The following is a 19067-nucleotide window of genomic DNA, read 5'->3' as shown; positions in this document are numbered from 1 at the left end:
AATCGCACGCAATCAGGAGGCCTCTATCATAGAGTGAAGTCAATGGTGGAGCTCCAGTGACAGCAGCTGCAGCTGAAGACCAATCACAGAGCTCGCAGATGGAAAAGCAAGCTCAGTGTGTGTGTGTGTGTGTGAGTGTGTATGAGTGTGTGTGTGTGTGTGTGCGCGTGCAGGCAGAGCCGTGTCAGCTCCTCCACTGCTGGAAAGAACCAAACCCTTTCGCTTTTTTTTTTAGTAGCCGACTTTTAGCCTCCTCCGCAGCCGTGAACATGCCCGCTGACGCTCCTTCTTCCTCCCACCGCGGCGAACGCTTTTCGCGCTGGACATGAGCGCGGGTTTCGCTGCGTGTTTTCCTCATGAAAAGCCTCTTCAGAGCGACGGGTTTATGGACTCTCGCTTGAGCATTAGCCAATGATGTCTATGGGTTTCATGCCCGACAGTCTGAATGCGTCAGATCCCTCCAAATCGGCCTTTCTCGAGTTCGGCCACGGACACTCGGCTCACCAGCAGCACTCCCCGGGACTCTCGCACATTTACCCCGTCCATGGCTTGCACGCTGCCGGTCACTCGCAGCACGAAACTCCTTTCCCCGGCAGCTCGTCCTATGGCCGCGCGCTGGGCTACGCCTACCCCGGCGCGGTGAGCGCTCACCCGGCGTCTGCGTACATGCCCTACCAGCACAACAACAACCACAGCAGCAACAGCAGCAGCAGCAGCGGCAGATTAGAGCTGACAGGTATGTGACACAGTCTAAACCACTATTATGTATAAATCGTGTGATTATATAGCTGTAAAACACTGATTTACCATGAGTCTTGTGCGTAATTACGCACGAAGAGGCGCGCAATCTCCCTGCTAATAAAAAAGAAACCGCTTTTGCTAACTTGCATTATTTTATTCATGATTTAAACTGTATTAAACGTTGAAATTACAATATATAAATGTTGTTTTATATAGAAATAAACGTGTTGAAGTATGTGTTTTTGGAGATTCTCACTCACCTTATGTCCAAACAAGGCCCATTCAGTTGCTTCCTCTTTACCACGCGTGTTATATAATGAAGGCAGACGGCGCCATTAATTTTATTGACCATAATTTTCTGTGGGTGAGTCCCAATTATAGAGGCTGCAGCCAGAGTCTGTACCTCAGGAACAAACTTTCATCCACAGTGTTGGTGCAGGACTCCACTTAAAGCACAGCGCAGTGTAGCAGTGTAATTATGCCCTCGCCTGCTTGTCAATAACATATAGTCAAAATTACGCAGCTTGGTTTGGCTACATTTAGTGGAATTGGATGTACATCCAGAGCCATTCGGGCCCGTGCGAGCTGCAGTTGCATGCAGGGCCCTGTGAGTCACAAGCGCTGTCATTGTGATTGAGATTTTTTTTTTTTGCTTTAAAAAAAAAGCTCTGTTTAAAGTGTGACAACTGTGACGTGTGCGTTGTTTGTCTTGATGTCTGAAGACGCCTTCAATCATCAAAATAAAATCCTCCTTGTTTGTTGTCCCCTTTGTTTGTTGTCGTGTCCGAACCTCGCCAAGATCGCGAGAAGTCCACGGCGAGTGAGAGCCGAGATGTTCGTCTCAATGGCAAGGGGAAGAAGATCCGGAAGCCCCGCACCATCTACTCCAGTCTGCAGCTGCAGGCGCTGCACCAGCGCTTCCAGCAGACCCAGTACCTGGCCTTACCAGAGCGCGCAGACCTGGCGGCCAAACTGGGGCTCACCCAGACTCAGGTGGGCATTATAGAATATATATATATACATGTATATGGAATATAAAATCCACTATATCATATTTACACTATGAATAATAATGGAAATTCAGCACAATATTCGAGTCTAGGGGTTAATTCTTGCTGCGTAGTTATTAGGAATTCAGCTCCAAGGGTTGATTTTTATTAGCCAATATCTTATTTCTAATTAAATGATAATATTTATTATTTCATGTTAGAGCATCTATTTAAAGAGATGTGATTTAAAGTCCTTTTTTTTTTAATGCAAACCTTATTTACGTTACATTTCCTTTGAGGTGTTGATTCTTTTTGTTGCAAGTCATTATTGGGCTGCAAATGAGCTGCTTTTGCAAGTGTTCATTATCTTATATTTTATAGCTGCTATTAACAGCTTTATTAAATAAATGATAGTGTAAATAATAATAATAATAATAATTAACACATACACTTTTACCTGCGGTTATGTCTTATTCACAACATGGAAATGCAGCCACTGCATTATAGAATAAGTAAATAAAGCTCACATTTAATGGATTGACTCGCAAAAATTACATGAAGGATTATTTTTGTTTTTGCAAAATATAATAAAAAAAACATATAATATAGAAATATCCTCAATTCTCACAGCACAATTCATTGTTTTTTACTCCTGTGTGCTTTTTATTTCTAAGTCAGATGAATGCAAACCTTGTGTTTGTGCAATACCTTTATGTAAATTATATCTGTTGTTTTTATTGTCCTCGTGGCCAGATCCTCCCCTTTGCAGAATATATATTTTAATCTCAGTGGCGTCAACAAAGTGTCAATAAATATAAAGTATATATATATATATATATAAGGCAAGAAAACGCCAATAGCGACACACAGTGATGTGTGCATACGTCTAATTTGGGAGATTGTGTTTGCATACACGCGCATGTATGGAGACAGGTGCACGTGCCACTGTCAGATTATCATTCTCTTAGGGGACTCTCTCTCTCTCTCTCTCTCTCTCCCTCTCTCTCCCTCTCTCTCTCTCTCTCTCTCTCTCTCTCTCTCTCTCTCTCTCTCTCTCTCTCTCTCTCTCTCTCTCTCTCTCTCTCTCTCCCTCTCTCTCTCTGTGCAGAATAAGGGGGTAAACAAAGGAATATCTGCTCTGTCATCTGAACACATTTTAATCCCTCCACAGTCACCTCAACAATTAGCTTCAAATTATACGCAGCCTTTGGTGTTTCTCTGCTTCAGATGTTTGAGTGATTCAGTGACTTTTTTTTTCTTTTTTCCCTCTTCCACTCCATTGTTCTCATGTGAGGAAGAAATGAAAAAAAAGAAAACAAAATATAATGTATGAATCAGCAGAATTTTTTACTTAGTGACCCACCACAAGAGCGTTCTTGGCTCTTTGTGTTGCTGTGTGAGTCCTTCTGTTTCACAATAAGAGTCTCAGTCTCGGCTTGTTGCTGTCACACTCACGCATCATTTGGCTCATAAAAAAAAAAAACGATCATGGGAGAAGCTTGAGCTCCGGGGTTTTAAAGGGATTACAAAGCGCCACTGAGCTGTGAGGAAAGAGAAGGAGGCAAAAAATGGCGTGAAAAGACAGATATTAGGGGCTAAAGTCAAAATAATGGGCACGTCTTAAAATTATAATACTAATATTCATTCATAAGAAGCTTTCACCAAAACACTGCAATAGAAACCATTGCTTTAATACACAAGCTTTACAATTAAAATGCAATTTTTGTGGATATTAATACATGGGTTTTAATTGGAAATTGATGCTATGGAGTCACGTGAAGGATTACAATATAAACAAAGATAAATGATACTTAATTTTGATTTTATAAATTGTTATTTTTCTTGGCTTTTTATCGGCATATTAAAAAAAAAAAAATTGAAAAAAAAATTAAAAATTTGAGCTTTAACGTTAAAATTAGGACTTAAACAGTTCTCCAAAACTGGGGCAATATAAAATAAATATGGCTAAATTGCCTTCTAATTTTCCCTTTACCGTAAAATTCCAATGAGGGCTAAATATACACTGTAAAAATCGTGCTGAAATGAACTCTTTTAGAGTTAAAGTTGCAATAAAATAGTTGGATTTGGCGCCATTGAAAACTCTTAACATGAGTCTATTTGGTCCAAATTGGGAAACTGGAATTAAATTCACTCTATAGAGTAAAAGCTAAAAAGTTTAGATGAATTAAAATGGGCTCAGGTGGCAAAAGGGGAGGTGCAACACACACTGCCGTGGGTCTGTTTGTGCACACCATATTCTCTCCACTCCACAAAATATGCAAATAAATGACCTTTCACCTTCTCGTCTTCTTCTGTATTTATTAATATTCTGTTTCTCCCCCCCCCCCCCCCCCACATCCCCTTTAGGTGAAAATATGGTTTCAGAATAAACGCTCCAAGTATAAAAAGATCATGAAGCACGGCAGCAGCGGCTCGGAGGGCGAACACCTCCACAGCACCAGCTCCATCTCGCCGTGCTCGCCGGGTCTTCCTCAGCTCTGGGAGGTCTCTCATTTGGCCAACAAAGGCCACGGCACCGTGCACCCGAACACTTACGTGAACAGTTTTGGCCACTGGTATCCAAACCACCATGCGCACCAGGACGCGATGCCCAGGCCTCAGATGATGTGAGTGGACTGTGGCCTCCTCCTCTTCCTCCTCCTCCTCCTCTTCTTCCTCCTCCTCCTCCTCAGAACTGAACATTTAAATGTGTTTTATAGGAAGTGTTCTTGTCCTCTGTGTTCCGTGTGAATGATGTCACTACAAAGGCATTAAATGCTTCTCTCTCTTGGATCATCTGTCTGAAATGTGCTTTTTTTTTAAAAACAATCCGCGTGCGCGCGTGTCCGCATTCGGGCTCTACTTTCACTTTCACGGTGTGCGCACGAGCGTTATTCAAATACATAACTGACGTGTTTTTTTTTTTTTGTTTGTTTTAAGTGATTGATATCTTGCTCGGCACGTTTGTTTGGGTAGCCACTTCATCCGTGAAATGTTTTCACGCTGTCAAATATTTAAGGAAAGCCAATACGCGCGATTGTCTCATTCAACCGACTGTGAACGAGCGAACACGTGTGATCACAGGAATCTGGGCGAATGACAAACGAACGCGCAACTGTAAGGTCACAGAGAAAACCGGCTCTGGAATATATAATATCACGGGGAATAATAATGATATAACGACATTTCAGCGCGCGCGATGGCTGCGTGGTTCCACGTGGGGTTTTTTTTTCCATTGAATCCTGTTTGGAAACAAGTGTATTATAATAATTTTAATTGTCATATTTTTACATGGTCACTTCAAATTAAAGCGTAAAAGAAAGGACACTAAATAGTCCCCATGGTGAAGATTTGGCAACTTTACGCACACGTTTGCGCTCCAACCAAAACAGACTTTTTTTTTCCCCCTTTATGTATCTAAAATAAAATAATAATAATAAAAAATTATGACAAACGGCTGCGTCGTCCTCTGCAATAAAGTGCGCCTCATTTACATCCTGGCGCGTGCTGCGCGCTGTTTAAACACGCAACGACGACTCATTTCTATCTTATCAACACAGTCTGAGCTTGTGTTTTTTTTTATATACATATATATATATATATCCTTCTCCATCATCGCTTCTTTTGTCTGCACTGTCATGGCAAACCTTTACAATTTGTCTGATGTCATCATACTCAGGGATTAGAAAAGACATAACCAAACATATATATATACATATATAGTACATTTTTTGGGATTAACATGTATTAAAAAAAAAATAGAGCGTGTTTCCATTGCAAGTGTTGTTCCAAGGGTTTGTTTTTGTAGAGTAGACTCATTCATTCATTCACAGAAACCCTATCACACCAAGGTAAACACTGGTGTTTTTTAAAGATTTTAATGACGACAAAAGCAAACACACTTGAGCACATTCATATAAACCTTTCTCTCTGGTCGCACAGGCACCGTTCGTCTTACCTCAGCCTCGTTTCCGTGGCGAACAAAAGCCACATCGGGCGATTCCCAGTCCTCCAAGATTCTTCCATTTAAATCCCCTCCTTTATATACATCTATACATAAACACCCTCATGCTCCTCTTCCTTGTTAAACATGCAGTGAAGAAGAAGAAGAAGAAGGAGAAGAGGCAAGCGTTGCTGGAATAAGTTTGACGGGGCATCAGGGAAAATTACAGGCAATTTCCCGTCTCCCAGATTGGAATAATGGGCTCGTGGACAATAGTGGGGACCAATTATCACGCGGCACAGTGAGGAGAAAGTGAAAAGGTTTTTCCTCGCGTATAAGAGACAGACTAAGAGGCAGGGAAGGGTAAATGAATGAATGAGTCTTGACTGTTATCAATGGTGGCGCGTGAGGATGCTCGGTGTTATCAGAGGAGAGCGGGTGTCTGATGGGTTTTAATTGCAGGATAGCAATAAGGCTCACGAGAGAGAGAGAGAGAGAGGTTTGTTATTAAATCCGCCCGGCGTTGGCTTTGAATGGGCCAAGTGGCAAAGCAAGGTCTCTGGGGGTTGATTATTGTTATTAGCTTGAGTGATCCCGACGTCTCAGGTGATTGTGAGCAACATCGCCCTGTTAGAGAGCGAACATGATTCATGTGAAAGAAAAGAAAGGCCTGACTGAGTTTAGGATGATACACACACACACACACACACACACACACACTCCACAGGGATTAAAAGATTGAATACACTTTGGCACACACACACACACACACACACGGTTGTTTTTTTTGGAGCTATTCTTTTTGACTTCCATTCATTAAAACGGCCTAAACAAAACCTGATCCCTAACCTTCACCACAACCAGTTAATGCCCAACCTTAACCTATGACCACATTTGAAATCTTAGAGCTATCGGCGTTTGTAAAACCTGAAACGGTCTCAAACGTCAATTTCCGTTTTAGTGATTTCTTTGTTTATATGGAGCAACCGAAACGGGAAAATATTCACTTTTAAGAAACTGAAAAATCACAGAAACTTGTTTTTAATTGTTTAAAAACACTCCAAAGTACTTTAATCCAGTAATTATTTCAGCCCAGGTCTTCAGAAACGAGGTTCTGCCTCATTAGAAACCATGGTTTTGGTCTCCATGAGGACTACTGGTCCTTATAAACATGCGTAAGAAACCACACACACACATAAACAGTGCAGCATTCTTAGTGAGGACACGAATAGACAAAATACTTCCCCTATAGCTCACAACTGTCACAAACAAATGTCACTAACCCTTAACTTAACCCTAATATCAATATCAAGTCTTAACCTTCAGAAAGCCATTTAAATTAGCAAGGACCTGCTGAAATGTCCTCACAAAGATCATATTTGTCCTCACAGACATTTACACAGGCTAGGAAAATTTAATCCTTCTTCTGGAACCACTTTTTTTTTTTTTTACAATGACGAAAACTTCGCACTATAAATCGTAACAATCGATTTTTACCTTCCTGAGATAAACAAAGGCAATTTCAAGAGATGCATGATTGATAAACGGACCACAATTTACATTTAACTTCTAAATCTTGACTAACATAAGGCTGGGTGAAAAGTAGGGATGGGTGTCGGTATCGGTCCGATAATCACTGTATCGGATATCGGACGGATAAAAATGTCAAATCCAAGAATCCTGGATGTCGCACGTTTCACTATAGGCGCAAAGCGTTTTTGCCGAGTCATGTTTGGGGCTGTTTATTTGACTTGGCACAAATGCGTTGTGCCGAGTCATAATATCGGTATCTCGGTGTTGCTATCGGACCAAAAAAGTGGTATCGTTCTATCCCTGGAAGATAGCAAATTTATTTGGTGACCCCAAATAAATCTCCTTTTGATACCATCTATTGGTGTTGACCCAGTCTTTGTACCGCCATATCCTTAGCCTAATAGCATGATTGCCAATTGTTCAAATATGACTTAGGCAACTATGCTATGAGGCTAACGATATATCAAATTGTGCGGTTTTAAAGGTACAGTGCAGAGGATTTAGCGCCATGTTTTGGTGTTGCATGTTCAGTAGAACATCTCTCACGTCTTCCCTTCCAATCTCGTTGATAGCCTTCAGTCCGTTCGAAACATGGTGGTCCAACCTGCTTCTAAATATAAAGGATTAATACGGCAAAACAACAACTCATACATTCAGGTGACTGTACGCCAAGTAGAAATCCTTTTAAACCTTCCGTTTAAATCGGTGTCTTGTTTTGCGGTCAAGGTCGCAGCAGTAGCATTAGCATTGAGGGCTTTATCAGGATGTGATGATATGTCGAGGAGGAGTACAACAACATACTTTGCCAGTCCAGTCCTGGCCCGGGGCTGAGGTCAGTCAGGGTTCACGAGTCCACAGCTGTCAAAAGATGCCTCTCCGCCTTCATTTCGTCCCAGTTCAAAAACAAAAAAATGGACCGAGTGAGTGACGCTAATGCAGCCGAGGACTCGGCCCATGCAGGCCCAGCAGCTGCCCCGTCGAAGTCTTTCCATAGATCAGTTCCACGACCTCCATCTCAACCCATACCGCTGCACCCAGGAGACGAGCGCTGACATCACACGGCTAACTTTTGCTGGACGTTGGGTGGGATAGAGGGGCTTATAGGGGCCTGGGCAGGGCCGCTCTATTTAGGGTGCTGCGATGCACCTCGCCGTGCGCAAGGAGATCACATTCAAGTTCAGCAGTTCACACGCACCTCGGCGGCTACTCACGCTTGCTAATGTTCCAGGAGATGACATATATGGACACGTCTGACAGGCCACAGCCCGGGCGGCCCACACATGCTGAGGGAGCCACCGCGGGGACGTCACATGTGCTGCTCCTGATGAGCTTTCATTGATATTAGAATGCAACAGCAACGGTGGAGCTTCTGTCAGATCACGCAGCACCAGTGCACGGTGGCGCTGAGTGATGCTGTAGACAACTGGTGTTGAGTTCAGGGGGAAATAAAATAAAAAAAGCAAAGGGGAAGACATTAGGGAGGGAGAATTAGGAGCTGTGTGTGAAGTTTACTGCTTCATAACCTTCAAGTTATACCATAGTTTCAATATAAATGTTAAAATAATCCCCATTCACTAAGTTTTCTATGTGATAAATCAATCTTTTTTGTGTTTTAAATGTGCAAATCCTCAAGAAATAACACTGACGATAGAAAGTTTTACTTGTTTTAATGTTTTTAAGTTTAATGTTAGGCTTGGTTGGTAGCTATATGTGCTAAAGATGTAAAAATAATAGCAATAATAAAAAATGTCTGGGTATAAACTATATTTAATCCCCATTGTTTTCTAAATAGGTCATTTCTATTAAATCACTGTAAAAACACATCATTTAAGTTTATTAACGCACACTATTTGATCATAAGGACATAGTTATAGTACAGTTTAAGTGAATTAAGGCAGTTAAACCTCTTATTTTTCATTAATGCATTTATTCCAACATATTTTCTCTTCCTAAATCCAGATATTGTAAATAAAAAATTCAGTATTTAAACTCTGTTTTTGTTGTCTTTAAACACAAAGTTTGCAGTAGAGTTCCACAGTGTTGAGCTCCTCGGGACGCATACCATTCCGCTTACAGAAAGCGGCAGAAAAGGTTATAAAAACCCACTAATGCGCGAGCGCGGCGCATTTCATTCCCCGTGCGTAATGGCACTCGGTGGTGGTCCATGTGGATAAGATCGCCATTAGCGGGTTTTTTTTTTTTTTTTTTCTTCCATCGTGTAAGTTTGTAGTGCAGCACATTTGAATAATAACGCACACGGTTGTGAGGCCGAGGCTGTTGTTGTTGTTGATGTTGCTCGTTGTTAGTTTACAGGGCGCGTGAACGGAAGTCCTGATGTTTTCCCCCCCCCCCCCCCCTATAAGTCATTGTCACTGTCATAACAGCAATTATATCATTGAAGTGGTGTTTATTTAGCAGTGTGTTCTCACAGTCCACACACACACCTTTACCTGTTTTTCTTCTGTTGACAACGTCCGTGTATCTGTAATGTTTGGAAAAAAATGTTTAAATAAAGACAATTCAAAGGAGAGATAGCAGAAGAGGTGGCGCATTGTCTGCGCCCTTCAATATTTGGCAGCGTTTCTCACGCCCACGCGTGAAAGAAATCGCCCACGGCAACTGCTTCAAAACCCGAAGAGCCCCAGCCACACCCACCCACCACCTCCACCCAGTGTGAGTGTGTATGTACTGGTGTTTGTTGCCTCTTTATGACCTTTTTTTATGGCATAAACACGGAGCTGTAGACCGGAAGGAGACCAAAAAACGGTAAGCCGCTAGCTTTAGCTAACTTAGCTAAATGTTAGCCGCTAGCTAACATTTAGCTAAGTTAGCTAACATCTCTGAGGAAGTTTAGGGGCTAAGGTTGGACTTGTTGTTAGGTTATGGTTAGTCATTAACTGGGTTAGGGTTAGGGTTATGGTTAAGGTTTTGTGTATAGTTGTTGTTGTTGTGTGTGTATCTTTTTGAGGAAGATTAAAAAAAAAAAAAAAAAAACGTATATACCTAAGGACATTTTGGTAAAATTAGGACATTTTGCACCCCTAAACATGCCCTTTTCAGGGTTAAGACCTGGATTTAGGTTATGGTTAGGATAAAGGTTAGGTTTAAGTACTTTGTTGTGATGGTTAAAGTTAGGTTAAGGGATTAGAGAATGCATTATATGTCTAGGAATGTCTTCTATGCATGCTATTCAAACACTTGTGTGTGTGTGTTTGTGTTCTTCTGTGGGTATCTTTGTGAAGAAAAAAAACGTATACATAATGGAGGACATTTTGGTAAAATTAGGACATTTTCACACCCCTTTTCAGAGTAAAGACCTTGTTTTAGGCCTAGGATAAAGGTTAGGGTTGGGCATTTGGTGGTTATGATTAGGTTAAGGGACTAGATAATACATTATGCCTATGAGTGTCCTCACTATGCATGCTATACAAGTGTGTGTGTGTGTGGGTGTGTGGTTCCCTCTTGTTTTCTGGCAACAGCGCAGTAATAAAATCGAGTGACTCCAACATGTCTGCATGTGTGTCGCCTCCTACTGCAGCGCTTTGCACGCACGCACACACATACGCACCAAAACACAGTGAGTCAGTCCTTTGTGTGCAGCAGCCTATACACAGAAGGAAGACACACTCACAAAAAAGACATAAATAATCCTCACAATCAGCAGTGACACTTATTTCACCACAAAGAGACCTCTGAACTCCTGAAATTAGAAATGAAATAACCCAATAAAGCTCTTAAATGTGTGACATGGTTGCAATAATATATAATATTAAATCATTTTAAGGTTAAGGAACATTTAAAATGAGGTGTGTATATGTTTTTGTTCCATTCAAAGCCATGTTTGTTAATAATACTGTAAATCACACTTTAGGATAATTGAATAAACAACATGCAATTATTGTTATTATTATTAACACCTTTATTCAATGGACAAAAAAAGGCAACAAGTCTGGACTAATAATTACATGAATATAAAAATGGTTCTGGAGGCACCACAGTGCGGTCGTTCCAACAAATAATATGATCATAGTGGTTCTGCATATAAACACATATTTACAACCTTCGACGTATTGTACAAATCCATATAAATATGACCTGAGTTTTTCTTGTTTTTTTTGTTTTTTTTAATTCCTCTTAGGCGCTATCTACAAACCCGCATGCATGATTTGATGATGGATCAACTGCACAGTTTATTCAGTTTGTGGTTAGACTTTTTGTAAATAAAAAAAAATGGCTTTGCATAGGCCTGTTCATTTACAAAACAAATAAAAAAAAGTTATAACAGAAGCGATAAATAATTTAGGAAAAAAAATAAACTAAAAAAATAAAGAACCACGCCAGATATCCATTAAATATTCTGCCACATGTGACCACAATCCCGTATGTGCTGTGTGAATGGAAAAAAAAAACCCAGTTCTCAAACATCTCGGTCATCCAGGTTTGGTCCAGTTGCTCTGCAGAGTCTTTGTTGTGGAGAAACCTCGTTTTGTGGAGAAAAAAAAACTATAAAAAAAAGAAACTAAAAAAATCTGCTTTTTCTCTCTTTTTTTTTTTTTTGGAGTCACTGTTAATAAACGGCTCCCACGCTCTGCTGCGGGACTGGGTGGTGCACGGTGCCCGGGTGCTGTAGGTGCGATCCCTGCTGGTACCAGTGGTTGTTATAATCCTCCATGTACGGCGGCGACGAGCTGTGCGTCGGCTGCGGGACCTGAGGTCTGCTGCTGACCGGGGTGCTCTGCGGGGTGCTGCTGCTGTTCTCCCACGCCGTGGGGGAGGGCGGGGAGTTGCACGCCATGGAGTCGCTGGCGTTGGGACTGTGCTCGAGCGGGACCTCGCCGTTCTTGTACATCTTCTTGAACTTGGATCTCCTGTTCTGGAACCAGATCTTTACCTGAGGAGAGGAAAGTAGTCGTTAGTTTTAAGTTCATTTAAAAAGTGACGGATGCACCGTGCGTAATTTACGCGTGATGGATCCATTCCAGAGCCCTGACTCACGTGACGCTGAGATAAATTTATGAATGAACCAAAGTGTTGCACGAGCTCGGGGCTGCTTACCTGTGTCTGAGTGAGGCCGAGCTGAGCCGCGAGCTCCGCTCTCTCGGGCAGCGCGAGGTACTGAGCCTTCTGGAAGCGCCGCTGCAGCGCAGCGAGCTGGTAGCTGGAGTAGATCGTCCTCGGCTTGCGGATTTTCTTCGGTTTTCCGTTCACCATGCGCACCTCGGGCTCTGGCTCCTCTTTCACTGCAGAACAACAACAAGGCAAATTATTAAAAACCAACAAATGTTTATTAGATTAAAAGGAAAATGTGGAGAAGTTCTATCAGGGTGATATTGTTTTGGTTAGGGTTTGCCACTGCACACATGTACAGTTGGCTGCAGTGAATAATATTATTAGCTTTTAATTAAACCATTATTCTTTTATGAGCAGCTGTTGATGGCTGCCTCGTTCCCACACATATGGTTTTAAGACGTGACATTAACACCAGGCGCTAAACTTGGTAGTGATTTTTCCTTTTTCCCTCTCCTATAATAAATCAAATACACTGGAAGTCAAGTGTTGTTAAGTCATTAATTGTAAGTCTTACATATTTGCTGTCGTCAATGTTTACAGTATGTGTTTAAGAAGCACAACATTTGCGTAAATGCTTTATTTGTGCGTATTTCAGCGCTTATTTTCCAGCGTTACGCACACCAGACGCAGTCAAACAAACTCAAAGTCACAATATTTACCTGAGCACGGAGGCGAGGCCTGCAGGTGATCTCTGTTGTAATGTCCGTACTGTCTGTAGCCGTTCGTGTACGGGTATTCAGATTTGGTGGCGTACGCTCCCGCGGCTCCCATTCCGTTCAGATTAAACTGGTGGTGGTAAGAGTTCATGGGCTGTCCGTACGCTTGCGTCTGGTAATATTCGTGGTGGCTGTGGCTCGTCTGTCCGCTGTAGTAGCCCATGTCCGTCACGGAGGATTCGGGGAGAGTAGGGGAGTCCTTGGAGCTCGGGTGGCAGCTCATAGATCCTGGCAGGTCGGTCAAAATACTCGAAATCTTCTTCTCGTATGTCTGTCCGGCGCTCATGGTGAAAGCCGCCCTCCTGAGTTAAATAAAAACCAGAAAGTCCACTCGTGGATTTTCTTCGTGTGGAGTGAGTAAGATACAAAGCGCAACAACAAAAAAAGTGGTTTAAAGTCTGTCTGTGTGTGAGTGAGTGCGCGCTCTTTACGCACGGATTTGGAGAGCCTGTAGTCCAGTTGGAACTCTCCTCGCTGCAGAAACTCAGTTGTGGCATGGCTCAGCCTCTGTGACACAGAGTTATAGAGAGCGGGGCAGGATGCTCGCTTCCCATTGGCTCAACCCACTCAACCTCCCCCCCTCCTCCTTGCTTGTGCCGCAGGCGAGGCCCGTGATGAAACCCAGCCTTCCGCCGTGAGCGCCTGTGCGCGGCACTGCGCGGCACGCATACCTCTCAGTACTACGAGTCTTCACCCCGCAAATGCAGATTTGCATATACCTGTTCTGTGGCTCAACGTGCAGCTCCGCGTTCCTGCAGGAAGAGTCAGAGTCACGCACACTCAAGAAAAAAATTAAGAAAAAAAAAATCATCAGCTGCAGTCAGTGGCATCTGTGACAATGGAAAGCCCGCAGCTTCATTAAAGGCCAGTCCTGCAGCCAGAGCGTCTGTGCTTAATTGTGTGTATGCAGTGTTTTCTTAGAGATCACACTTTATTCAGGCCATTGAGAGGCCGCGCATTCACGGCCTCCCAGACTCCCATTGTTATTCAACGGCGCTGGCGGACAGTGAACTCTACGTGAAAAGAGATGGATCAGATAAGCAAAACATTCAACTGATATCGCCCGCGGCTCAATTCTTCCACACTGTCCGCGTTTCAGTAGTAGATTATGTAAAAAAAAAAAAAAAAAAAAAAAAAAAAAAAAATACAAGCAGCCCTCCATGATATTTTTTTTAATTTTTGATGCATTTGCAGGAGTAAAATCATAAAAAACAACAACATAATTTTGCTTCGCCAAATTCAATGTTTATGTCCATTTCTTCTGCAACCTTTGCTGTGAGGTGATGGCACGGTGCACAGCGCCCCCTGCTGGATATGTATTCATATACAGTATGTGTTGGGGCTGTGAAATAGATCCATGCATATTCATCAAACATGGTGAGGAAGTTTAAAGCTGCTTCACAGGAAGCTGCAAAAAGTTTTTTATTTTTTTCCACAGACTGAAATCCCAAGTTTTTTTTTTTTTTTTTTTTTTTTAAATGCCACATGCATTTTCTCTGAAACTTTTCATATCTGTACATCTACCGCCATCTTTTGGTAGGTTTGTGTAACACCAAAGCAAAGCTACATCTTAAAGGGTTATTTCACCAAAACTAAAAAAATAATAATACTTTGATGCTGTTTTACCTGATTGTTAGTTGTATCCGATTTTATTCTTCAAATGAAAGTGTGTTTGGTTCACTCACTGACAATAACAAACACAAACTATAAGAAGGCACATAATTTTTATCAAATAACTGAATAGTTTGCATGGCACTACTTTAGATTTCTGTGTATAAAATGTAAACATGTCAAGAGTTCTCTATGTTGAAGTGTTTGTTTATGGCTTGGTTCGACTGGTAGTTTGTTCTGTGTATGGAGTAAAAAATAAGGTTATTCCAGGTGTCTCTCATGTCATGACAGGTATTGTTTTCTTTCCTGCCATTTGGTGGCGCTAACACACAGAGCATGGTCAGAGCTTTTTGTCAGTGCATTAAAGTCAAAATCAGATCCATTAATAAAAATAAAAAAAATCTCTATGAGATACTTTACATCATTGTGATCAACACGTTTTTCCACTTTTCCCATGTTAATCTAATATTAATCTTGTGTCTGTGATTGACTGCTCATGTCTTACTGTTTTTCTGTTTACTGTCTCACACAGTAACATGGCACTGGGAGATTATGGAGTAGATAAGTCAGAGGTCACTAATAAGATAATGTTTAGACATACATACAGAAGAGTAGAATTGTGAGATTAAGGTTAGAAATCTGAGGAAAAAGTCAGAAATCTGAGATTAAAATCAGAAATCTGAGGGAAAAAAGTCAGAAATCAGAGATTAAAGTTAGAATTCTGAGATTACAGTTAGAAATCTGAGAAAAAGTCAGAAATTGGAGAAAAAAAAAGTCAGAAATCCGAGGGAAAAAAGTACAAATTCTGAGATTGAAGTCAGAAATCTGAGATTGAAGTCAGAAATCTGAGGTTAAAGTCAGAAATCTGAAGTTAGTCAGAAGTCTGAGGGAAAAAAGTCAGAATTCTGAGATTAAAGTCAGGATTCTGAATTCCCCGAGTTGAATCTTTCTGTACTATACACAAATTTCATTTTAAATATTGCTTGTAGGTGTGACTCAGTGTGCACAATTACCCCTCTGAACAGCTGTGGTATCACAAAACCACCACTAGATGGCGCATGTGTCTTAAAATTAAACTTGGTGGCATCGGATTGAAAATACTTGAAACCAAACATCACATAACTACATGAAAAGGCGAACATTTTTTTTTTGTGTGTGTGTATAATATGTATAACCTAGTTACAGCTGATGTTTCTGCTCTGTGCTCCGTCAGCCTCACGCTCGAGTGGAAATCAATCCCGCTCACAGTCGGATGAACTCTCCGACACTTCTCCGAGTCGTCGGCCAATGAAACCCTCACAACACGGTAACGCGAGACGGCGTTCGGGGACATGTTTTGTGCTTTTCCTCATGCCGTGAGTAAAAGTGGAACAGCTGGCCGCGTTCCAACAAGAGCTCAGACCTTTTCACTGTGAGAACCCAGCAATTACCGGCTAACTGGGTCTGATCACTGTCTAGGTAAAAAAAGAAAAGGAAGAACTTTTTGTGCTCTCTATTTCAAATGAAGTAATTTCCCTTTAGAGAACTCATTTATTTCCCATTTCAAACTTCTAAAGTATGCGAGTGAGAGACAAAGCAGTCTTGTACATTTCCCAGGACCTTGACAGCACAAAACAGTAGCTGCAGTTATCAATAACCTTCAAGTAGCAGATGTACAGCTTTGCTCTATCTCTCTCCCTGCAGTCATTTTTCAGGGGGGTTTAAGCATCAGCCTCAGCCTCAGCATTCCTCTTGGAACCCATTCTCCTTCAGACAGTGAAGATATGAGTGTTATCAAAAGCTCAAGACGAAAATATTGCACACATTGCTCTGTTTTTCTGGTGCTCTAGTCGCAACAAGAGAACAAAAAAGCAAGTTGTGACCAGAACGACCTCGCAGGACATATCTGTACAAGACTGAGCATGAATGATGTCCAAAAACATGCAGAGGTTAATTAGACACTCTAAATTTACAGTAGGTGTGAGCATGTGAGCCAATGGTTGTTCATCTGCCTAGACAGGTTGGGGTGAGAATTGTGAGATTAAGGTTTAGAAATCTAAGGAAAAAAAACAGAAATCTGAGATTAAAGTCATACATCTGAGGGGAAAAAAAGTCAGAAATCAGAGATTAAAGTTAGAATTCTCAGATTACAGTCAGAAATCTCAGATTAAAGTCAGAAATCTGAGGAAAAAATGTCAGAAATCTGAGGGGGAAAAGTAAAAAATCTGAGATTGAAGTCAGAAATCTGAGGTAAAAGTCAGAATTCTGAGATTAAAGTTCAGATACACATACATACGGAAGAGTAGAATTGTGAGATTAAGGTTAGAGATCTGAGAAAAAAAAAGTCCGAAATCTGAGGGGAAAAAAAGTAAAAAATCTGAGATTGAAGTCAGAAATCTAAAAAAAAAAGTCAGAATAGGTATAAGCATGTGAGTGAATGGGTGTTCATCTCTTTACATCGGCCCTGTGGTGGAATGGCATTTTGCTCTTAGTCAGCTGGGATTGGCACCAGCAGCCCCCATGTGGAGGATAAAGTGTTGAATGAGCAGAGAAAGCCAACAATTCACACAATGAGCAAACACGAGGAATCAGTGGAGATTAACAGGAAGAAAACTCTGACAGAACCAGACTCAAAGATGTGCAGCCATCTGCCTAGACGGGTTGGGGTGAGAATTATGAGATATGAAGGTTAGAAATCTGAGGAAAAAGTCAGAAATCCGGGGAAAAAAATCTTGAGATTAAAGTCATACATCTGAGGGAAAAAAAAGTCAGAAATCAGAGATTAAAGTCAGTAATCTGAGGTTAAAGTTAGAAATCTGAGAAAAAAAAAGTCAGAAATCCGGGGAAAAAAATCTGAGATTGAAGTCAGAAATCTGAGGTTAAAGTCAGAATTCTGAGATTAAAGTTCAGATACACATATATATGGAAGAGTAGAATTCTGAGATTAAAGTCAGAAATCTCAGATTAAAGTTCAGATACACATATATGTATATATACCGAAGAGTAGAATTGTGAGATTAAGGTTAGAAATCTGAGGAAAAAGTCAGAAATCTGAGGTTGAAGTCAGAAATCCAAGGAAAAAGTCAGAAATCTGAAAAAAAAAAACTCAGAATAGGTGTAAGCATGTGAGTGAATGGTTGTTCATCTCTTTACATCGGCCCTGTGGTGGAATTCTGTCTCAGAATAATTATTTTTGCTGCAACCTCACTGAACCTTGGGGTTAGGGTTAGCCTTTTCTGGTTAGGGTGACCAGAAAAGTGATCTAGATCCCATCACCCGACGTATCGTAGGTAGCAGAAACGGAGAGAAAGATGAAAAGCATACATTCTAAATGCACCTAAATCCTACTCCCTCTCCACAGAATGATGTATTTAACCCCCTACGCACACATAAACATCTCCTATGGACCAGTGTGACCGAATGCACACACACCTACGCCGCAGAGGATGTTTAGACTTTAAACAAAACTCGGCTTTCCTTACGCCCTCACGCAACCATCAACGCAATTTCATCTCCCTTTGAACATTTCAAAGCAGCAGCAGCAGCAGCAGCAGCAGCAGCAGCAGCAGCAGCAGCAGCAGCAGCAGCAGCAGCAGCTCCTCTCTGAGATAATGAAGCACCACTGGCCAGTTTGTGCTGATCTGATTGAACGGTGCACTCAGGGAGTCGAGGCACTCTCATAAGTGGGAGTCTTGGAAGTCTATTAACTGCTAACTCTCTCTTTCTCCGGCACTTCCTCCCCCTCTTTGGTCCTGATAAGAGATATATATTTAAAAAAAAAAAAAAGGACTTTGAAGCACATCTGCGTGCAGCCACGGCAAATCATCGTAAATTTGAGTCGATTGTGTGAGCAGAATAATGGCACAAAGAAAAAAAATGACCATTGGAAAACTTGGTAATTGGTTTTCCCTCGAACGTGCCAACAGTTTAGCGCTCCCATCCCTCGGAAACTAAAAATACTCGACGCGAAGTGGGATTTCTCTGGAACCGAACGATCCTTCCAGGCTCCCAGCAGGGTTGTAAGTCGTCACAGAGTCAGGACCCCGTGCTGTTCTCAGGCTGCTTCACACCACGACAACTGTTCTCAAATCAGGTAAAAAAGCCGGCTAATGTGCCCCCCCCCCCCCCCCCCCGGGGTCCACATCTGCCAAAGAAGTTTTGTTTAAAACAAACAAAAAAAAAGCTAATGGAGAACACATGTGGCCAGATGTTTAAAGGGCACAACCCTTTTCCCTTCCAAAACACACACATGGTCACAAATGCACAATAAACATATTCAAAAACACGTTCTAAAGCTCAGCCCCTGCAGAGCTTCTTCTTCTTCTTCCACTCACGCTGAGGGGGACATACACCATCCTCTTCTGACTTTAATGACACATTAATGACTCTCGTCTTTCTGTGGTCATGTTCAGCAGTTAACACATTACCTCCTTCACTTAGGCCACAACGTGTTATATTATAGAGGTCATCTCTTTATGGTTGTTT

General features: G+C 41.7%; 2 protein-coding genes across 2 annotated transcripts; one reads left to right on the top strand and one right to left on the bottom strand.

Moving 5' to 3' along the window:
* Positions 1–411: 411 nt before the first annotated feature.
* Positions 412–4361, top strand: dlx4b (distal-less homeobox 4b; the record flags this gene model as incomplete). The annotated part of the gene is made up of 3 exons (XM_083903493.1): positions 412–736; positions 1541–1734; positions 4098–4361. 3 exons carry the CDS (start codon positions 412–414, stop codon positions 4359–4361), a joined length of 783 nt encoding a protein of 260 aa, XP_083759619.1.
* Positions 4362–11773: 7412 nt separating this feature from the next.
* On the bottom strand, positions 11774–13278 carry dlx3b (distal-less homeobox 3b; the record flags this gene model as incomplete). Its single annotated transcript, XM_083904007.1, has 3 exons — positions 11774–12097; positions 12262–12446; positions 12936–13278. The coding sequence occupies 3 exons, from the start codon at positions 13276–13278 to the stop codon at positions 11774–11776; spliced, it is 852 nt and encodes a 283-aa protein (XP_083760133.1).
* Positions 13279–19067: the final 5789 nt, after the last annotated feature.

Source organism: Microchirus variegatus, assembly GCF_963457635.1.
Source record: "Microchirus variegatus genome assembly, chromosome: 17".
NCBI classification, from domain to species: Eukaryota; Metazoa; Chordata; class Actinopteri; order Pleuronectiformes; family Soleidae; genus Microchirus; species Microchirus variegatus.
Note: the sequence above shows the minus strand (reverse complement) of the source record. Positions and strands in the feature narration are given on the sequence as shown.